Source organism: Equus przewalskii, chromosome 11, assembly GCF_037783145.1.
Source record: "Equus przewalskii isolate Varuska chromosome 11, EquPr2, whole genome shotgun sequence".
Classification (NCBI taxonomy): Eukaryota; Metazoa; Chordata; class Mammalia; order Perissodactyla; family Equidae; genus Equus; species Equus przewalskii.
The window spans coordinates 26,099,098-26,120,409 of record NC_091841.1 but is presented as its reverse complement, the minus strand read 5'-3'; the positions used below and the strand labels follow the sequence as shown (position 1 = coordinate 26,120,409).

The 21,312-nt window shown below is 58.3% G+C and overlaps 1 protein-coding gene across 44 annotated transcripts in view; it reads left to right on the top strand.

Moving 5' to 3' along the window:
• Positions 1 to 19,628, top strand: part of NRXN2 (neurexin 2) — a 107,881-nt gene extending 88,253 nt beyond the window's left edge. For 17 of the 44 annotated variants that reach the window (XM_070564178.1, XM_070564177.1, XM_070564166.1 and 14 more), the window contains 4 exons: positions 59 to 148; positions 3,377 to 3,702; positions 5,990 to 6,068; positions 17,674 to 19,628. In XM_070564178.1, the coding sequence (XP_070420279.1) occupies positions 59 to 148; positions 3,377 to 3,702; positions 5,990 to 6,068; positions 17,674 to 18,560 (1,382 nt within the window). In that variant the 3' untranslated portion in view covers positions 18,561 to 19,628. The remainder of the gene's footprint in view (positions 1 to 58; positions 149 to 3,376; positions 3,703 to 5,989; positions 6,069 to 17,673) is intronic. The other 27 variants (XM_070564184.1, XM_070564179.1, XM_070564175.1 and 24 more) reach the window with 5 other exon arrangements.
• Positions 19,629 to 21,312: the final 1,684 nt, after the last annotated feature.

Here is a 21,312-nt window from a genome sequence, read left to right as displayed (position 1 = left end):
CTGACTCCTTTGGACTTCGCCGCCTGAGAAACCTACTGTCTTTCTAAACTTTTCCAAGGAAACTTTGATAACGAGCGCCTGGCGATTGCTAGACAGAGAATCCCCTACCGGCTTGGTCGAGTAGTAGATGAGTGGCTGCTCGACAAAGGTAATTAACCAGAATTAATTAATTAATTAATTAACTTTAAAAACACTATCTTAAAGGTACAGAGCTCTCTCTTTCCCCATCCGTGCCTTCCCCACCACCCGCCCCCAGTGATGGACGATTGTCCGGCCAGCATGTCCCCTTTCTCTCTGCAGCCGAGGGTCTGTGTCTTTTAGAGTGGTGGTCTGGGAGAGGGGTGGGGTTTTTCCTAGAAGAAGGAGAGTCTTTGGTCTCTCTTTCTAAACCTGGGATGAGACTAGGATAATCCACGAGATTCTGGAAACCCTCTGGTAAAGCAGGCTGGCGTGCAGCTTGGGAGGGAGGTGCCCGGTGCCTAGGAGGACCTGCTGGGGGGTTTTGTAAAGGGCCAGCCCAGGACTACAGTGCCCTTAGAAGCAGGAAGGGCTCATCCCAGGATCCAAAGGAGGGGTAGGGTCATCTGAGGAGAAAAGGGAAGAGGGGGGGCTTCAGATCCTACTGGAAAGACCCCCCAAGATGGTAGCTGTGGGGCCGCTGTCTCTGAAATGGGCCACCTTGGTCCGAAGGCCTCTGAGAGGCAGTGGGGGGTGAGACGAGGAGATGGGGGAAGAGGTGGCCTCCCGCAGGCATCTCTGTGCCTGCCGAGCTGATGAGGACAGAACAGACTCGCTGAGAGGCCGCATGGGTGAGGTGCTGCTGGGTGTGAGGGAGAAGGCCACTTGTCACCAAGGGAAATTGGGGCGAAGGGCAAAGCCATCCCATTCCCTTTGGAGGGGGGCGAGCTCTGTACCTCTAAGGCTAAACTCTAGGGGGGACGTAGAACTGTTAAACCTCCACTAACCAGCTGATAACTGTGCTTTTAAATGTCCACTGGGGCCTTCCCCAACTAAAACCCCCAATGTCACTCCCAGCCCCCCACACAGCCAGCGGGGACTAAACATGCTGATAACCAGATGTGATAAATCTGTAACAGGACAAAAAGTTAAAGGGACTGTAAGAGACATCGCTAAAACCTACAGCCCCCAGCCACGCTGGGCTGCTCTCTCCAGCGGGGCGAACTTTAACCCTTTGAGGAGTTCCTACGCAGCTTCCTCTCCACTCCGCACCTCCCTCTCGGGGAATCAGAGAGGCCAAGGGAGCAGCTTGGGCTGAGGCTGGGACAACTTGTGACCCCAAGGGTAGGGAGAGGTGGGCAGCCCTGGGGGAGGGGCAGGACTGTGGTTGAGGTGAGGAAAGAGCTCGGGTGGTGATTTGGGACCCCAGCTGTCCTCCGCCAGCTGCATGGCCACACCTTCTCTTTAGGCCTCTACTTCCTCTTCTGGAAAGTGAAGGATCGGGCTGAGTACTCAGGTATTTCCCAGCGGGTGGAAGGAGGAACTCACTTGCCGCGTGGCCTTGGTCAGATTTTCCCTTCCTGAACCTCACTTTCCTCCTTGGGAAGACAGGGATGGCGACCCCGCTCAGCCCACCTCACAAGGGATGCTCGATAAACATTTACTGAGTGAATCCATTTTCCAGTTTGCAAAGATGTCCTGTGAAGCACGAGTCCCACAAGATGCTTCATGATACAAAGACTGGTGGTAAAATGAGTTTGGGAAATGCTGAATCCCGTTTCTTCCTCTTGGAGATGCACATGGCCGTTGGTTTCATAAAGGCGCTGAGAAGTCCCTCAAGAAGGAAACCTGTTGTTTAATTGTGAAATGTCTGCCTCCCAAACTCATTTGACCACTGTGAATGTTCTCCTCTGAGTGTCTCTCATAATTTTATGCCTGGGAAGAAGCTCTGGACACAGTGGTCCTCAAGGACCTCTCTGGGTCTCGTGTTCCACCTGCCATATGCTAGTCCTCAGCATTGTAAGATGATGACACTGCCCCGGGGTTGGGCAAGGTGCTGGGCAGTGGGAGGGTGCTGGAGCAGAAGGAGGGGAGGCTGAGCAGGGGGGCCAAGAGCAGACACATCCGTGGCCAACCATTGGCCAGAGGCCAGACAGATGATTGTGTGTCCCAGAGGCCTGGGTGTCCCGGGGAACCCGCGTTTCCAAAGGCGGTGTGGGTTTCACAAGTTGGCCTGTCCTCAGCCCAGGTTTTGGGGGCAGGGCTTACAGGCACCTAACTCTAAACCAGATCTTTAACGAGGCACTAACCAGAGGCTAACAAGGGCTAAGCCAGGTCTTAAACCCCCCCCAGCACCAGCAGCTGAAGGTCCGGGGGGTCGGGAGCAATGTAGTGGTTCCTCTGCTCCCCGCCCCCCAAAATAAGCATCACCAAAACCAAAGTTAAATCTAAACTTAAACATAATAAATATCTTTGCTAAAAACCAAACCAAAGTAACAAACTCAGAGGGTTAAACGGACCCCCAGATCCACTAAAACCAAATGGAACAACCAAACCCCACCCAGGTGGGGCTTCTGAGGTGTCACTGCTGAGTGAGGAGCGAGACTGGAGCTGGAGCGTTTTTTTGGCTGTCAGCGAGCGAAGCAAGGTCCCTTTAACATTTTCCATCTCTGTACTTGCACATCCTGGCGGGGAGGAAGGCCTCTGCTCTCCAGGGCCTGATGCCCGGCAGGGCAGCCGTTGGGCCTTGGAGGGGAGGAGGAGAGAGGGGAGCCTGGCCAGGGATCAGAGGCTTGGTGGTGGCTGGGAGGGCAGAGTGAGGCCCACGCGGTTGCACCCACCCTCACACATGCGGGCCTCCTCCCACACACTGTCCGCCCCGCGCTCTCGCCTCCCTCTCTGCCCCAGCACGCACTGCCCACCTGCACTGCCCGCTCGGCCTGGCAGTCACCTTCTCTGTCTCTGCCTCTTTGTCTCCTCTATCTGCTGCTTCCGAGGGCTCCATGGCTCGGGGCTGGACACTGGGACATGGGACGTGTGAGGGAGAAGATGGGGATCAAACTGAGGGAAAGGAAAGCAGGGGGCGATGCCCCTGGGGCAGGAGAGGAGAAGGGGATGGGAAGGCCAGAGGCATGCGCATGGTGGGGAGAGGGGGCACTGGGCTCCCTTTCCCAGCCCATGTGGGCCCTGGAGACCCTCTCCCTCTGGGGTGCCCACCCAGCTGGGCTAGGGGCTGTGGCTGACAAGGACTTTCCCTTTGGTGTCTGCCCCTTCCTCGTTTCTCCCCCGCCCCCCTTGCTGGTTTCCGCCTCGACCGACCACTCTTTCCTCCTCTCCATTCTCCCCATCCCTCTCTGGTCTCCCTCCACTGCCTGTCCCCCCTCTGTCTGTCCCTGCTTCCTCTTCCCCTCCTCCCCAGGCCGCCAGCTGACCATCTTCAACAGCCAGGCTGCCATCAAGATTGGGGGCCGGGATCAGGGCCGCCCCTTCCAGGGCCAGGTGTCCGGCCTCTACTACAATGGGCTCAAGGTGCTGGCGCTGGCCGCCGAGAGCGACCCCAATGTGCGGACTGAGGGCCACCTGCGCCTGGTCGGGGAGGGGCCATCCGTGCTGCTCAGTGCAGAGACCACGGCTACCACCCTGCTGGCCGACATGGCCACCACCATCATGGAGACCACCACCACCATGGCCACTACCACCACGCGCCGGGGCCGCTCGCCCACGCTGAGGGACAGCACCACCCAGGTGAGGGCCCCTCCGGCTGGTGGACGAGGGGCAGGGCTTTGGGTGGGAGAGAGCTGATATCTCCTTAGCAACTGTGGCGGCTAGGGGAGGGCTGCAGGGATCTGGTATTGGATCCTGGGGGAGGCTGTTGTCCTGTCCTTGTCATGGTGAAGGTTCAGTGAGGCAAGCAAGGTCTCCTTCCACAAGGGGCCTTCACCCTGGTGACCAGGGATGTCATAGATGTGGAGGTAGCCACTATTTCTAGAAGGACCATTTCTAGAGTTGATGGGGGAGTTTAGTACCCCAGCTAGGCTGGGGAAGACCACCCCACCTGAGTGGAAGTCTGGACTGGGGGTGAGGGTGGAGTGACCATCTCTGCCCGCCCCGTAATGAGGCCATGCCCAGTGCTGTGTGGGCAGTGAGTGGGAGATGGATGGTACCAAGATGGCATTGCTCTGGGCAGGGCACAGAGGTGACAGCACTGGAGGGGCTGGAGGCTCCCCCTGTGGTGGCAGCCCCTCTCTGGAGAATGGTGGAGGCCAGGAGCAGCCTCTCCCTGAGGGCTGGAGTCCCTGCAGTGGGCCCCTTGCCTTCACAAGTCCCCTCTGTGTGACCCTGAACGGTGCTACTGTGCTGCAGTCCTCAGTGTCCTTGGTGCCAGTGGGTCTGAGGGGGTGATGGTGGGACAGTTTCCTGTGCTTTACCCTCCCCAGTGCCCACCCCACCTGCTCAGGTGCCCTCCCTGTGTCAGGGCAAGCCCAAGGGATTTGAGTTTATCTTCTCTTGTACCCAAGGGAGCACCGGAGGGGGCCGCATCTGGGAAATGATGCTCGGCTGGGGCAGGACAGGCCTGGCTTTCCTGGGGACCAAAGCTGATTGAGCACGTGTGACTTACCAAGGCCACCTGGGGCCCGGCTGAGTTTTCTAGTTGTTGCCACCAATGATTGTTGGCCCAGGGAGAGCTTGCACCTGGCACATTAGACATTGCTTAGTCACTCTGCCGCCTCCCCACAAGCTACTTCTGTCTCCCATCACCCATGGCTGTGGTACCCCTGGGCCTGGAGGGATCTATGTACTTCTAGGGTGAATGAGGGGTCTGTGGGTGGCCATGGGGACATGTCCTACCTCCACCACCAGCCTGCCTTCAGCCTCTGTGAATGAAGGCTGGGTTTAATGGGCTCTAGGTCCCCTTATCTTTGCCAGTCTGTGCTGTAGGGAGCCTGGGACTGGCTGACAGGCTCATGCGGTCTGAATGCCCTCTGCCTTCACAGCCAAGAAAACTGAGGGGACCTACTGCCAGGCCTGCCCCAGGGAGCAGGGAGCCCCGGGAGAAGGGCCTGGCTCTGCCCAAAGATAGGCAGCTGCCACACCCAGTGCCCTCCAAACTCAGAGGAGAAGGGCCATCCAGTCTCAGTGGGAGAGTGATGGGCAGACCATCCAGGTGGAAGAGAGTGTTGGGGGCCCTAGGGGTCACGGCCGTGCTGGAGAAGCCCCCACAGGGGAGTCTGATGCTGAGGGGGCAAGCATGCAGAAGGGAACATCGGTCCTCCAGGCCCTGCCTCACCCTTGGGTGAGGGCTGCAGTGTCTGAAGATCAGAGGGTGGGGCGGAGGCAGGGTGTGACCCTTTCACCCCCTCTTCACCCCAGACTCCTCCCATCCTTGGCCTTCAGCCAGGCCGCCTCCCCACACCCCAGTCTCTGGGGCTCCCTTTCTGCCTGGACTCTAGGTTTCCCTCCTTGGGTCTCTTCCCTAACACCCCCTGAGGACCCCCCCCTCACACTCACTCATCTTGGGGATTCTCTTTTTATGCAATCAGGAGGAGAGAAAATGCTGACAAAGTCAACTCCCGTTGTCATGGCAACCACAGCCCTAATTAACGTGTGCAGCCCAGTTCCTGGGCTCCTGGAAGGGGGTTGGGAGAGAGATGAGGGTGATGGGATGGTGGGGCTGGAGCCTGAACCCCTCTCCCAGTGCTGCTCCCCTTCTCTGCCCATGCTGGCCTCCAGAAGTCCCTTTATGGTAGCCCTGCGGCCCCAGGTCTGGCATCTGGAGGCCCTGGCCTCCCGGAAATAAAAGGCACAACGTGTGCTGTCTCATTGATTCCCAGGAGCTGTGGGAGATGCTACAGGGCGGAGACTGTTCAGTGTCCCTTTGCATGGGGGAGAAATGGAGGCCCCACGGTCAATGAGAGAGAGAACGAGAGAAGCGCTGGCCTCTGTGCCATCCCACACCTCAAGAGGTGGCTGTCGGGTCTGCTGACCGGCCCTGGAACCCTCTTCTTTCCCCACCCCTCCTTTCGCCCCTCAGAACACAGATGACCTCCTGGTGGCCTCGGCCGAGTGTCCGAGCGATGACGAGGACCTGGAGGAGTGTGAGCCCAGTACTGGTGAGTGCCTTTCCCCCCTCCCCTGCCCCGGGCCCCGCTGCGACGCTGATGGGAGGGGGGCGACTGTCCCTGCCACCCGGCCCAGCCCAAGGGGCCTGCTGCCAGGCCTTAGCTTTCCCTGATAGCCCCCTCTCCCTTCCTACTGTTCCCCCCAGGTCCCTCAAATGCCCTCTGATGGGGCAGTTTCTGGCCTTTTAGTGCCCCAGCCCTCAGAGGTAGTGAGGTCCTTAGCTTGGGTCTTGGGGTTGAGAGCTAAGCGATCTGGGAGGGAAAGAGGGAGATTTTTCCCTAGGAAGATGAGTAACTGCAGCTCCCATGAGTCCTTATGGTGGCGTTGGGGGGAGGAGCGGAGGGGGGTGTTGGGGAATGCAGGCCTAGGAACTACAACTCCCATCAGCTCTTGGGTCCAGAACTGCAACTCCCATTAGTCCCTGAGGCCTGGAGTTCTCTTGGTCACTGGGAGAGGTGGTCTCTGCCGATCCTGAACCTCCTCATCCCCAGTCTCAGGGAGGTGTCCAGTGCTCTGGCCTGGAGGATTCCTAGGCTGGACGCTCTTCCAGGCCAAGCCAGGGCAGTTACTGCACAGCTGCTCTGTGCCCGGCAGTGTACTGGGTAGGAAGTGCCCCGTGGCCAGAGATGTGGTCCACTGGGGAGATTGGGACTGGGGGTCTGGCCCAGATTCTAGTGGGGAAGCTGCCATAGGAGAGCAGGGCTGGGAGCGAAGTCTTCTTGGGAGTGGCATTCCAGGCCTCTGCTTGATCCTTCCAGCTGGAGTCAAGGGCGCAGCCCCAGAGAGAGACCAGATTGGCAAAGCAGGGGTGGGCCTTGAGTGCTGACTGAGAAGTGTGGGGTGTGGAGTGGCGTGGTGGGCGCGAGGGCTGTTCATCTGAGGAGGTTGGGGGTGGCTGACAGGAGCTGGGGATGGGAGGGGCTGAAGGAGCTGAGGTCCTGGTGCTTGAGGCTGACAGTGGGGATGGAGGAAGGACTGGATGTGACTGGATTTCCCAGCGGGGAGCACGGACCTTGGTGGTGGCCTGGATGAGCCTGTGGGGGCCTATGCCCCTTGCTTGGGTTCCCAGAGACTTCTCCCCGTTACCTTGCAGTGGGTGGCACCCGGGCTGTTGGTGCAAGAAGGCTGGAGGCAGGGGAAGGGGCCTGCAGTGTGGGGTAGGTGATGGGGTCAGCTGAGGTGGGCAGTGTGCCCTGGGCACATCCTGTGAATCTGGTTTGAGGGATGGGCCTGGGGGTCTGCCAGCCCCAGAGGAGACGCTTAAGCTGAGGGTGGGCTGCAGCCATGGAAGGAGTGTGGAGAGAGCAAGAAGGACCGTGGAGCCTTGGGGCAGAGGCTCAGCTCCCAGAGACCAAGGGCAGAGGGATTTCTGGAGCACAGGCCCCCAGACCCAGAGGCTGAAGCCGGACTGCCCTCTGCGTCCCGTGAGTAGGGCAGAGCTGAGGGGGCTCGTGCTGGCAGTCCTGGGCCCAAAGGCATTTAGGGGAGCTGCAGGCTGTGGGGCTGGGAAGAGCTCCCCGTCCACAGCCAAGGGCTGGTGCATTCTGGAACAGACACCCTCCACTGTGGAGAGGCCCCTCCGTCGGGGACTGTTCCCTCCATCTCACTGGGTGATCTCGGCTCAGGATGCACTCTCACACTCTGCCATTGCCTTGGGAGGCTCTGGCGTCTGGCAGCTTCGACAGAGTGCCCCCCTCCCCCCCGCTTCACCCCTCTACCTAGTCACTTACTGGGGTGTCCTGTAGGTGGACACAGTGCCCCTAGCCCTAGTCCTGGCAGGAGTGGCTATGACAAATGGCCCCACAAAGAGCCCTGGGATAGGACTCTGGGGACAAAGGGCTTTGTGGGTCATGAGAAAAGGGCGCTGCTTGACCCACCACACGTTTCCCACTCTGAGATGGCAACTACTGGGACAAGAGGGGGCGTCCCTGCTCTCCCTGGACCCGCAGAAAGGAGTGTTGGGCCAGATGGCCACTGCGCAGGGACAGGCAGCGCCCACTGGGCCACAGCAGGGCCCCACACGGAGGTTCTACCCTCCCAGCCCCAGCCCGGAGGCCTGTCAGGGGCCTGGGTGTGACGCTGTGTGTGGCTGTTGGGACAAGTGAGTGAAGAGCAGCTGATGTAGGCGGTCAGCTGTCTTTCTGCCATCAAGGGGCCGAATATGTGAGGGGAGGATGAAGGGCGGAGGCGTAGGAGCTGGGGGATGGCAGAGGCTGGTGGGCCAGCCCAGCACCAAGCTTTAAAACTAAGGGGGGAGCGGGGAAGAGTGCATCCCTGAACCCCCAGAGGAAACCGGCAGAACCCACAGGCTCTCCCCAGATGTGCATTGCACAGGTTGGCGCTTCCACCCTCACACCACTCTGAAATGCTCAAAATCGGATTCTTATCATCCCGATGGGAGGCCAGGCAAGGAGCAGGGTGGTCCCCCAGGCTGATCTAGACCATGCCACCCCCAGGGGGGCTTTTTCTCTAGCAGAGGGCCAGGCCTCCTTGGGCTCCAAGGTCAATGTTAGAGACGGGGTAGGGGGGGGCATCCTGGCTGGAGACGGCAGCTACCCAGGGGCTGACCTCAGGGCATTTGCATCCCTCCCACCTGCCAGATCCTCCCCCCTGGGTCCAGGAGTGAAGCCTGGGATCGTCCCCAGTCACCTTCCCAGCCTTTCCCTTGACCAAGGCCCCTACACAGACCCCAGGCCCCACACCCGTTGCCACCAGCTTGGTGACCATTATCTAACACGGTTAGATTACCTGAGATTGGCGACCCAGCCAAAGAAGGTATTGTTTAATGGACACAGTGTTTAAATTCTTTTGAATGGGAGTGCCTTTAGGGGGACATGCACTGCATGGTTGGTCATGTCACCCCCCCACCCCTTGCTGTCTCAGCCGGCCTGAACCACACGTTGTGTTATGGGCCTGGCCTCGTAGGGATGTGAGTTTGGACCCCTTGAGACACATAAGAAATACACACACAGACTCAGACCCACAGAGGCACACACCTATATGCACATACACGCTTAGACCTGAAGAGGCACGTGTGTGTTCAGAGCCCCAGGAGTCCGTGCACACAGAGCCACAGCTGCGAGACCCACAGAAGCAGAAACCAGTACACACGCACGCAGTCTCTCAGATGCACAGCTTGCATATCTGTGCTTAGAGCTCCAAAAATACCCACCCGTCGCCTTGGACTCACAGGTGCCCACCTGCTCAGAGCCATAGTGGTGCGTGCTTGCACACGTGCTCTGCCGCACAGAGGTGCACACATGGTGTGTCTTAAACCTACTGAGGCACTTGCACGTGCTCAGAAGCACTCATGTATTTCAGACACTTAGGATGCACGTGTGTGTTCAGGCCTGAGCGTGTACAAACGTGTGCTCAGACCCACCAAGACACAGGCATATATGTGTTCTCAGACCCACAGAATCCCACAACCACACTCAGCTCACAGAGGCACACGTGTCTAAATCCACCTGCATAACACACGCTTATACATGTGCTCAGACTTACACACGCACTCAGCTGCTGACAGATGTTTCAGAATCACAGGTGCCTGTATGCATGTTCAGGACAGAATGAAATGTGCTCAGTCCTGCTGAGTTGCAGGCACACACGTGCACACACATGCATGTGCACACACGGGCATGAATTCAGGGAAGTACGTGCTCACAGAGGTGCACGTGTGTCGCAGTTCCACCCAAGTATACATTCGTGCTCCGACCTACAATCGCCTGCACATATGCTCGTGTTCACCAAGATGCACCCACACATCTTCAAAAGGATGTCCTCGTGTGTCCACGTGTGTGCTCATTCCCATGGAGCCACGCCCATGTGCACACAAAGTGCACCTATATGCTGAGACCCACAAGGGTACACGTGTGCACATTCTCAGAGGTAGGCTGTTTGCACACATGCACACATTTGTTCAGACTCATAGACCTGCACCCTTTCCACACTGCCCCATGAGAGGGGACCCTCAGAGGCCCACCTTAGCTCAGACCTAGAGGCTCGTTCTTACATGCTACCCATGTGCTCAGAGACACACACACACACACGCTCATATTCAGTCCCACAGTGGTGTACACATACACACTCAGGTCTACATTGGCCCACATGGGTGCTCACAGCTACTGGTGCACTCCTGGGCCCACAAGCAGCTTCCCAGGGAAGGACACACTTATATGCTCACACCCTTGGGCCATACACACATGTTCAGACGCAGTAAAATGCACGCCTCTGTGTTCACACAGGTGAGCACACACGCTTCAGGCCTACACGGGCACACACATACACGTGCACTCAGCTTCACATAAGCCCACGGTGCTCAGACCCGCAGAAGCAGACTCGTGTACTCCCCCGTCTGCGTGCATCCCTTCTGTGGCATTGCCCCACACACATCCATGAGACCCTCAGACGCAGACACAGACATACAGACACATTTGCTCAGACCCACACGTTTCGCTCAGAATCACAGAGGCACAAATGTGTTCAGATTTCAGAGTGTCTTAAGGTAACACTAGTTGCTATAACAGATAAACTCGACAACATCGGTGGTTTAACATATAGAAATTTATTTCTCCTTCACATAAGCAAGTGTTCTTCTCCAGGAGCCGATTCAGGGCCTGGTCTCCCGTCTTGAGGCTGCACCATCTTCACCCTGTGACTTCCGGAGTTGTGGTGGAAGGGGACGAGCCACAAAGTGGGGGTCACAAAGGGGAGGGTTTTATGGGCCAGGCCTGGGAGGGAGACATGCACACTGCTCCTGCTGATTCCGCCGGCTGGAGCTCAGTCACATGGCCACAGCCTAGCTTCCAGGAAGGCCTGGGAGTATGGCCTTCCTGTGCCCCCAGGAGGAAGCAGAAACAGATTTGGTGACCAGCCAGTGATTTATTTGCTACAGTCTGGCCTTTAGGTCACCGATGATCCATTCCACACATCCTCCCACCCACAGAGCACACCCACCCCTCCCTGAGGGAGACACCCCAAAGCCCCATCCAGGGAGGGTAGTCATCTCAAAGGTGAGGATGTTGGGGAGATGGCGTCCCCTCCATTGGGTCCAGACCTGGCTCCTGGGTACCTCTGTGGTCTGGAGACCCATGAACTATAGGATAGTTGATCTCGCTGCCTGCCCAGCCCACACGCCCCCAGAATACAGTGGTGACCCCAGAATACAGAGACGACCGCTACAAGAAAACCTCCCATTCAAAAAAGGAAGGTTGGAGGACGCACAGCGATTCCCGGGTCCTAGTGCTGGGGAGACCCAGCCAGCAGGCCGCCCGAGGCTCTGTCCCCGGTGGTGGGGAAGTTTCTTGCTTAAACCTTCTCTCTGTTGTCTGGGAGAAACTCCTTCTCCTTTGTCTGGGGCCCTGTCGCCGCCCTCTGGGAGGTTCCTCCTGGTCTTTATCCTCCATGGCCACCTCTAAAATGGGTGTTGGGAAAATGTCCTCCTTGGAGGTCTTACGGCGGTGACAGCCCACTCCCTGTTCATGCATATTTGGGGGCTCAAAGGTTGTTTTAAGGCTCAGACAGTCAAACTAAACACACTCAGTTCTCCCGTAGACATAATTCTCAAGCCCATTTATTTCCTTGTTTCTCCACCCCCATGCCTGTCTCTAATTTAGTGGTGACTCTCTTGGGGGGCATCTGAAACCATAAGTGGGGAGGCCACAGCCGTAACCTGATCCTTGCAGCAAGGCTGAGCCCTCTTATTCAGGTGCAGGTTTCACTGGGCTGTTGTCCCTCAAAACTGGTTCCAATCTTCTCTCTTATAGTCTGGGGTTTGGAAGCAGTAGCCCTTCCGACACTTGCGGGCCCCCCACTTTGGCGCTCTCTCTATTCTCTTCATCTCTGCTTGCCAACTTGCCCATTCTCTCCTGTCTCTTTCCTGTAATACGTTGCTAAAAGCAGAAAGTAAAAGCCAGCAGCGTCACCCTGACCGTCCTGGCACTTTTCCTTAGTGCCCCAGCCTCAGTAGGCACATGGCCTGCCCTCTGGGTCATCACAAGCAACGGGTGGTATGGTTCTTCATGTAATATATATATTCATATAAAAAACAGCCTCCAAATCCATTTCCTTGGATTGCTACGTGAGTACCACAGGTTTTTGTGACACCCATTTCTGGTTGAGTGTCTGTATCAGTTAAGGTAACATTGGTTTCTGTAACAGATATCCCCCGAATCTCAGTGGGGACTTCCAGGGAAGTTTCTCACCTGGGTGAAGACCCACTTGGGTGCTCCTGATCAGCAGGTGTCTTTGCCCCAAGAGGTGCTTTGGAAAGCCAGACTCCTTCCATCTTGTGGCTCCTCCATTTTCAACACGTGGTTTGCAGGGTCACTGGAAGGAGGTGAAAGAGTGTGGAAGATCGCATACGAGAAGCATTTATTCACCCACTGCTCAGTCATGTGACCACACCTAGTTGCAAGGAATGCTGGGAAATGTAGTCTCGCTGCCCAAGAGTTGAGCTGGGCGACGGAATCATTCACAGAGGCAACCGTGTGTGCTCAGGCCCACGGCGGCACGCTCACATGTTCTCAGGGGTACATTCGTTCATTCACTCGTGCACACATGAGCTCAGACCCAGGCTGACACACACACAGAGCCAGAAGTTCAGTCCCATGCACACACGTCTGCTCAGACTCGCTGACAGGCATGCTCATGTGCTCAGAGCCATCGTGGTTCGTGCACACACATGCACACTCGTGCTCAGAGACATACGCCCAGGTGCACAGAAACAGACCCTCAGAGGGGAGGGCACACATGCGTGCACACGTGATGCATCTCACTGTCTCTGACCTTGAATCCACCTTGGCGTTTGTCCTTGCTGGGCTGGTGTTTCCGGGTGGGGAGGGGACCATCCTTCAGGTGACTGCACACAGTTGTCCAGGTTGTTCTCTGCTGGAACAGGTGAGTAAGGGCTGAAATCTAGCCAGTGATTTGCTGGCCACGCTGTGTATCCTGGGCTCAGGGCGCGGCTGTGTCCAGTGGGAGGACAGAATGCCTTTTTCCGATTTTGCACAGAGATGCTGTTTGTCAAGTTGTGCACCTGCAGGGCTGTGGCCACATCAAGGGGCCGCTTTTTTTTGTAATCCACATGAAATGCTCTGTAAGCTAACAGCCTTCTGGCCCTCACAGCCTGGGCAAGGCCCCCAACGAGGGCGGGTGAGGCCTCAACCAGCCGACTGCTTAGTCTCTGACACTCAACCTCCATTCTAGACAAGCTTTAGATGTGGGGTGGGCACATCTTGCTTGGGTCGGAATGGGGTTTTTGGGTAGATTCCCAGTCAGTGACTTTCTGTGCCCTAAAGGCAGAAAGGGCCCAGCTTCCTGGGCCAGCAGCCCCCAGAGGCAGGGAGCTGGGGAGAAGGAAAGACAGCTCCTTGGCCAGAATGGAATTCTCTCTCGGAAGTGGGACTGACATGCCCTGAAATTCAATTTAGGAGCAGAGGGTGAGTGGCATCTGTGATAGGTGCACCTGTGGGTATTTCCCAAATGCTGCAGCTGCCTGAAGTGGGGGAGGGACGGGAGGCTGCCTAGGTCCTTATCAGACTCCCAGGGACACCCCAGTCCCATGTGCTCCCTTGGTGTAGGCCTAGACCCAGGGTCCCAGGCACCACGAGTGTTCGTGAGTCTGCACCCCCAAATGCCCAGTGGGAGGGACGGCCTGGGGAGTTGCCGCTTGGAATTCTGCACTGAGGGCTCTGAGAGGTTGGCCTCTCCTTCTCGCCCCGTTAACTGCTCACTGGGGCAAGCTTGCCTGACCTTTCCTGGGCCAGTGTATGACCCCAGGAAGGTCCAGTCCCCTCTGCTGCGTGGGACTTGATGGCCAGAGAGCCCAGGTCAAACTGAGCGTCGGGGAAGGAAGGCAGCGAGGGTCTCAACAGCAGGTTATCTTGTGGAGGGGGGTGGGGTGCGGGAAGGAAGTGGTGTGGGAGCTGGAGGCCGATGTGCGGGGCCATGAGAAGGGGGCACTGAGGGGCAGTTGTGGCAGGGTAGGGGATGTAGGTGAGGACAGGACACCCTCAGGAGATGCTGTCAAAGCCTTGGGCAGAGAAGGGCCCAGGGAAAGCCCCCAGAGGAGCTGGGGACACAAGGACAGGGCCAAGACCCAGCTATGGAGGCCAGGAAGTGGCTGGGGTTGAAGGGCAGGAACAAGACGTCAGTGTGATGAGGCCTGGGGGGGCTCTGGAGGCCGAGGGAGAGTGCACAGGGGGAACCCGGGAGCCTGTGTGACCCAAGGACCTAGAGAACCAGCGAGTTGGGGCAAATGGCCGTGAGGGGCTCGGGCTGGCCAGGATTTGCCTGTGGTCTGAGGCCTGAGGCCTCCATACACTGGAGTCTAGCTGGGGGTGAGTAAGAGGGTAGAGGGCGAAGGTCCGGGCCCCATCAGCCCGATCAGCCCCTCTGGGGCATGACGGGTCCTCAGCAAGGGCCTCCTGGTCGTACGCCCTAGGCCGGGCATTCCTCTGGGGCCCCAGCCTGGCCTGAGCCTGGCCTCTGAACCTGGCCTCTGAGCCTGGCGTGGCTCAGAGGAAATACATGATGAGTATTCCTCCTCTTCCCCTGGCCAAAACCCAATGAGCCCCCGCTCTGTGCCTGGCCCAATGCTGGGCGCTAGGGAGACAGACACAGGGCCTCGGGCTTCCCTGGCAGTGAGTCCAAACTGGAAGTCTTCCTGGAAGAGGAGGTGTTTGGCTGGATTCGAATGCTGAGTGAGACATCAGCAGGGGGACAGTGTTCTGAATAGAAGGCAAAGATCAGGAAGAGGGTAAATGATACGGGCTAGCCGTGAGGACCCCAGAGCGCTCAGGGTCCATGCAGGCAGCAGAACCCTGCTGTGATTGGACCCAGGATGCCACCAGCTGAAGGGCTGCCAGCTCCTCCAGAGGGCTGAGGGCTGAGTTTGCCCCTTACCCAGGGACCGAGGTGCTGGGTCATCCTGGGTGGATCTGGCGCTCAGGTGGGGATGGGAGGACAAACTGCTCATCTGGAGGCTGGAGGTCCACGGGAGCCAGGCCTTGACCTCTCCCTGGGCCTGGAACCCAATACCTTAATTTTGTAGATGAGTAAACAGGCCCAGAGAGTGAAAGAAACTTGCCCATAGTCACACAGGAATTAATGACCCAACAGGTCTGTGGCCTCCCAGGTTAACATCCAAGCCAAGAGTCAAGCACCCTAGCAGGTTCCTGTAGGCATGGGGAGGATGAGCCAGGCCTTCCTGGGATCCTTGTGGGCCTCAGCCCTCCTCTGGCCTCCAAGAGCCACAGAAGGGACTCGACAGTCCATTTGTTCACCCAGCCTGACACCAACACCTGGTGACCTTGGCAAGTCCTGTCCACCCCAGGCCTCAGCATCCTCTTCGGTAAAAAGCTGGGGTTGGCTGGTCCCAGCTCCACAAAACATGCTTCTTTGCTCTTGGCTCGGTTTTTCAGTGTGGCTGAGCCCCTGGAGGGCCAGGTGCCCTGGGGCTTTACAAGCTGGGGTACAGGTGAACCCCTGCCCAGGGGGCAGTTGGAGCCTGATGGGAAGAGCAGCCTGAGCAACTCGGCAAGGCTGCAAGTTCAATGGCAAGATCTTGGCTGCAGCTGGCCAGTGTGGCCAAGGACGGCTCTGCCAGATTGCTGGAGCTTGTGGTCTGAAGGATCAGTAGAGGTGTCTGAACAGCAGCACAGAGACCGGAGGGCTTTGGGTGGGGGGAGCAGGAGAAGAGGAGCCAGGATGTGGTGGTGTCACGCGGCTGGCCTGGCTGCAGTGGGACAAGCGGGGCCTGGCAGTGGAGCCCTGGGATGTTTCCTGTGGAGGGGTAGGGGGCTTGTGGTGTGATCCGTGGAGACCACACCCTGCAGAGACCAGGGAGAAGCACTCAGACGGGGGAGGAGCTGTGCTGTGCTGGAGGGAGACTTAGAGAGGAACCCTCCAGCCCCCACCAGGCTCAGAGGTGCCCCTCCAAGAGGAGGCAGACCCCCCCCCCCCAACAACCAACCATCTAGAGCCAGGCTCCAGCTCCCTTCTGCCCTAGACCAGTGGGTTGAAGTACTTTGATTGGAGAAGGGACCCAGGAGGCTGATGGGAGTTGTAGTTGTTGACCCAGAGGCTGATGGGAACTGTGGTCCATACCGCTCCAAGGGCCAATGGGAGTTGTAGTTCTCACCCTTTGGGACTGATGGGAATTGCAGTTTCTGCCCAGGGGACCCCAGGTATCAGACCTGGGGAGGGAAGAGACCCACCCCCGCCCCAAAAGCCCCCCCCCACTAGTTCTCCTGGGCCCTATATTAGCAAGTGCATCCTTCCCAGATGGCTGTGTATGTATTTTCTTTTCTTTTTTTGCTTTCTTCTTCTTTCCGTTGTTTTATTATTGTTTTAACAATAATAAGAGGGCCAGAGGCAGTCAAGCCCTGGCCAGGTCCTGGCGGCCCATGGGGGTTCTGGGGAGGGGGAGGGGGGAAGTCAGTGGGGGTCAGAGGTGGAGGGTGAAGAAAGTGAAAGTTGGGGATTTAGGGTTAGCTCAAGAAGCATATGTCCCTCACTCCCTGCCTCCGCCCCTCCCTGCCTCTACATGGCTTCTCACCACCCCTCCCAGAGTCCTATGGGACAGGACCCTCCTCCAGTGTGTCTGTGTCTTCTCTGCCACCTCTTCCTCATGGACCTCATCACCTCCCACCTTCTAATTCTCCTCTCTCCATGGCCAACCTGCAATTAGTCTTCAATGTCCCTTCCTATGACCATCCCCTGCCAAGTCCTCTCACCCATGTAGCAATTCCTACATGGCTCCCCCGTCATGTACCTCCTCCCCAAGCCCCCTTTCACACTGCTCCCTCCCTCCCCCACCCACACGCTGACACCAAGTGGTGGTAACAATTCCACCATGCCAGCCTGCACTGTGCAAATTTCAGCTTTGTGTTTAATGAGGGGGAGAGGGCACGAGTGAGGGAGGAGAGAGAGTATTCTGGAGGAAGCAAGATGTTCAGGGAGAAAAGAGTGAGGGAGGGAGATACCAAACAGATAGACAGAAAACGTTGTACGGAAAAGTTGTTTTTTCTTATTTTTTTCGGGAGAACCCGCTTACACAGCTCTGTTTGTAATTTTTTTCTTCATGCTAAAATCACACGGCCTATTTGTTGATGTAAGTTGCCTGAATTCCGTGGTATGCTATCTTCTTTTTTAAAAACAAAAGAAAAAAAAAAACCAAAAGCAAAAAAAGAGAAAAATCTAGAAAAAAACCCTAAAAGATATTGTTGTTAGGTTTGTTTAAATGCTGCTCTTGTATCTGTTTTTAAAGCCTTAAACCAGTAGAGATTTTTTTTTTCCGTTTCTTTTCCATTTCCTTTCTTTTCTGTTCCTTTTGGTTTCTTAAGACAAACAAAAGACCAAAACTCAGAGAGCCACAGAGCCCGTGCGTGGGGTGCCCAGGGCATCCGAGCCGCTGCCCGCTTAAAGCGCAGGGCTCCGGCCGGCTGGCGGGCGGGCCCGGCCCGCTCTAGTCTCCGCCAAAGCCAATTGGAACCGATTTGGGTGTGTGAGGCTGTTGTTTCTCTCTCTGTGCCGGCCGCCTGCGCCCCGGCCCGCGCTGACGCTCTCTCTTTTCTCTTCTGTCTCTTGTTCTAGGAGGAGAGTTAATATTGCCCATTATCACGGAGGACTCCTTAGACCCCCCTCCCGTGGCCACCCGATCCCCCTTCGTGCCCCCACCCCCCACCTTCTACCCCTTCCTCACGGGCGTGGGCGCCACCCAAGACACCCTGCCCCCGCCCGCGGCCCGCCGCCCGCCCGCCGGGGGCCCGTGCCAGGCCGAGCAGGACGACAGCGACTGCGAGGAGCCCATCGAGGCCTCGGGCTTCGCCTCCGGGGAGGTCTTTGACTCCAGCCTCCCCCCCACGGACGACGAGGACTTTTACACCACCTTTCCCCTGGTCACGGACCGCACCACCCTCCTCTCACCCCGCAAACCCGCTCCCCGGCCCAACCTCAGGACAGATGGGGCCACGGGCGCCCCCGGGGTGCTGCTAGCCCCCTCCGCCCCGGCCCCCAACCTGCCGGCGGGCAAAATGAACCACCGAGACCCGCTGCAGCCCCTGCTGGAGAACCCGCCCCTGGGGCCCGGGGCCCCCACGTCCTTCGAGCCGCGGAGGCCCCCTCCCCTGCGCCCCGGCGTGACCGCCGCCCCTGGCTTCCCCCATCTGCCCACAGCCAACCCCACGGGGCCCGGGGAGCGGGGCCCGCCGGGCGCAGTGGAGGTGATCCGGGAGTCCAGCAGCACCACTGGCATGGTGGTGGGCATCGTGGCGGCCGCGGCGCTCTGCATCCTCATCCTCCTCTACGCCATGTACAAGTACCGCAACCGCGACGAGGGCTCCTACCAGGTGGACCAGAGCCGAAACTACATCAGTAACTCGGCCCAGAGCAATGGGGCGGTGGTGAAAGAGAAGGCCCCGGCCGCCCCCAAGACGCCCAGCAAGGCCAAGAAGAACAAAGACAAGGAGTATTACGTCTGAGCCCCCCGGCACCGCGCCCCACTGCCAGCTGCCCCTCCCGGGAGGGCCCGGGAGGACGGGGCGGCCTTCTCCCTGCCGGGGCCTGGGGACCCGCTCACTCCCTGGCAGCCTCAGACTTCTCTCATGAAGAGGAAACGCAAAAAAAAAAAAAAAAAAAAAAAAAGGGAAAAAAGAAAGAAAGAAAAGGAAAACCCCGTGCTCGTCCCCTTCCTCCTGCCGGCGGCGCGGCGGCGTCGGCAGCCCTGGGGCCGTCTGTCCCTCTCAGCTCTGCGCCCGCCTGGCAGGGCACGTGCTCACAGCCCTGGGTTGATTTATTTTTTTAAGGGGGGTAGTTTTATTTTGGTGGGGTTGGGCGGGAAGGAAGGCTGGGGATTTTGTAAAGTGTCCACTACGCGTCCTGTTAATTTTCCTCAAGTTTCCTTCTTCCTCCCTCTGGCCCTCCTGCCTTCCTTCTTTCTCTTCCCAGGCCCTCCAGGCCCCACCCCAGGCTTGCTGCGTCTCTCTGTCCCCACCCTCCCTCCCCACTCCTCCTTTCTGTGTGTGTCTGGTTTCTCCCTTCCTTTCCTCCCTTCGGGGTTCCAGAGTCGGTGGGAGAAGGGCTGGAGGGTGGGCGGGGCGGCCCGCGGTGGGCGGGGCTGGGCCGCCCTGACTCCGCCCACCGGGAGCAGCCGCCCCCCGCCCCCCCCCCGGAGCCGCCCTGGGAAGGGGCTCGGGCCTGGGGTGGCCGGTTCTGTCGTGTGCCGCCGGGCGACGTGCATTGACGGGGAAGCTGCTGGAGGAGCAGGGGTGGGGGGCGGGGGGAGGGGAAAGGCAAATGCAGATATATATTGAAGACAAATAATCCAGATCCCGCGAGCAGCAGCCTGTGGCACCCGCTGGGCGCGGGCAGCAGGGACGAGAGGGAGCGAGGCATCGCCCCGCGGACTGCTGGGGTCGCTTCTCTGCCCACGGGCTCCCTGCTCCCCCAGTTTTTTTTTTTTTTCTCTCTTTGTTAACAAATGTGTCTGAGTCTTGGAAAACACCCCAACCCCGGAAATGTGTGGGAAAAGAAAACAAAAACTTTCCAAATCCGATGGTCCTGTGCCGTTTGTTCCGGGCGGGTGCTTGTTAGGACATTGGCCCTGGCGCTGAACTGAGGTCTGGGCCCAAACTGGGTCCCAGGAGAGCTGGTAAGTAGCCCCCAAAGCTTTGGGTTGAGCATGGCTTTGGGCTCGTTGGGCGGCTTGGCTTTGTCTAACGCCAGTGTCCCCGCTGGGCTGAGGATGGGGGCAGGAAACAGCCCCCAGGTTTGTGGGCAATGACCTTGGCTTTTCAGGGCGCGGAGTATGACCGGAGGCAGGAGCGTCGTGTTGCGCCCTAGTGGCTAAGGAGGGCCTGCACCTCCTGGGGCTGCGTGTGCAGGGTGCTGGCCTTGCCGCAGCCCTCAGGGGAAGCAGGGTTATGCCCGGATGACAGGAGCTTCAGTGGCAAGTCCAAGGTCTCAAGGCAATCGGTGGCTGAGTCCACATTTGGCCCCAGTTCTGCCTGATTTCAGAGTCTCTGCTCCTTCTGCATCTCTAGGGGTTAGACCCCTCCCCCCCATCCACTCTGGCTGACTGTGGGCGGCTCCTGACACTGCAGGTGAACGTAGAGCTGGTTCGCGTCCTCCCCAGGGTTTGCTCCTTCTTGAAGATGCTAGACAGGCCCACATCCCAGACCCGCTGAGAGACAGGTCTGTATGGGTCAAGGCTCTCAGCTGCAAGGAGCAGACTCCAGGTGGGGGTTGTACATGAGGACCAAGTGTGCACGTGTCCTGGGAGAGCAGAGTGTGGGCGGGTCTGCCTGGCCATGTGGTGGTGGTGGATCCCCCATGCTGCTGGACGCATGAGACGCGACTCAGCCACGCTTCTGTCACTCAGGTCTCCTCTGTCTTCTGCTTGGTGGATCTTGCCTCCCCTTCCTGCCTCTGCTCTCTCGCGCCCTTGGCTTGTCATCACCCTTCACCGCCCGATTCTGCTTCCTGAGCTGCCATCTAAGGGTGGCTCATTCTTGCGGCATTTCCCAGTTCACTAACCTGGTCCATGTTTAGGCCTGGACACCTCCCAGGGCCCTTGGGCTCGATGCCTGCAGGAGCCCCGCCCAGGTGGGCCTCATCTCCCTCTCCTTTCCTCCATCCTGGGATAATGCTTTTGTCTTGGGACCCTCCCCACCATGGGGTGTGCCCCCAGAGGCCCTTAAGTGTCCTCCCCCAGAGTCCTATCATGGGTGAGAGACCGGTCCCCCAGCAGCCCCTATATGGATTTCCATGGCTTGGCCTCTCCTTGCCCTCCTGAACCAGCCACCTGGGGGAGGCGAGGGCCCTGCTTGGCCCCTGCTGCTCAGTCTTGGAGCCTGAGGTCGGCATCACTGAGGTCAGCTCTGACCCCCGTAGAAGCCTGGGGGAGGCCCTGAGCTGGGCTAGTCTCGCCAGGATTGTCCTTGTGCTGGCGATGGTCGTGCCCTTCGGTCTGCTGCTGCTGCTGTCTGTCTGAGGGGTGGAGACTTATTTGGGTTCCCCTGCCCCCATCACCACTAGCCAAGGAAAACAGAGACAGGCAGGCAGGAGTTCCTTGGTGTCAAGAAGGGAACATCCTTACTCCAGAAATTTCTAGGATGGCCAGTCTGTCAGAGTAGGGGGCCAGAAAGAGGGACAGTGCAGGGGTTGGAAGGCTGGGCCCCAGTCTTGCTCATTGCCGTGTGGCTGTGGCTCTGCGTGTTCTCCTCTCTGCAGAAG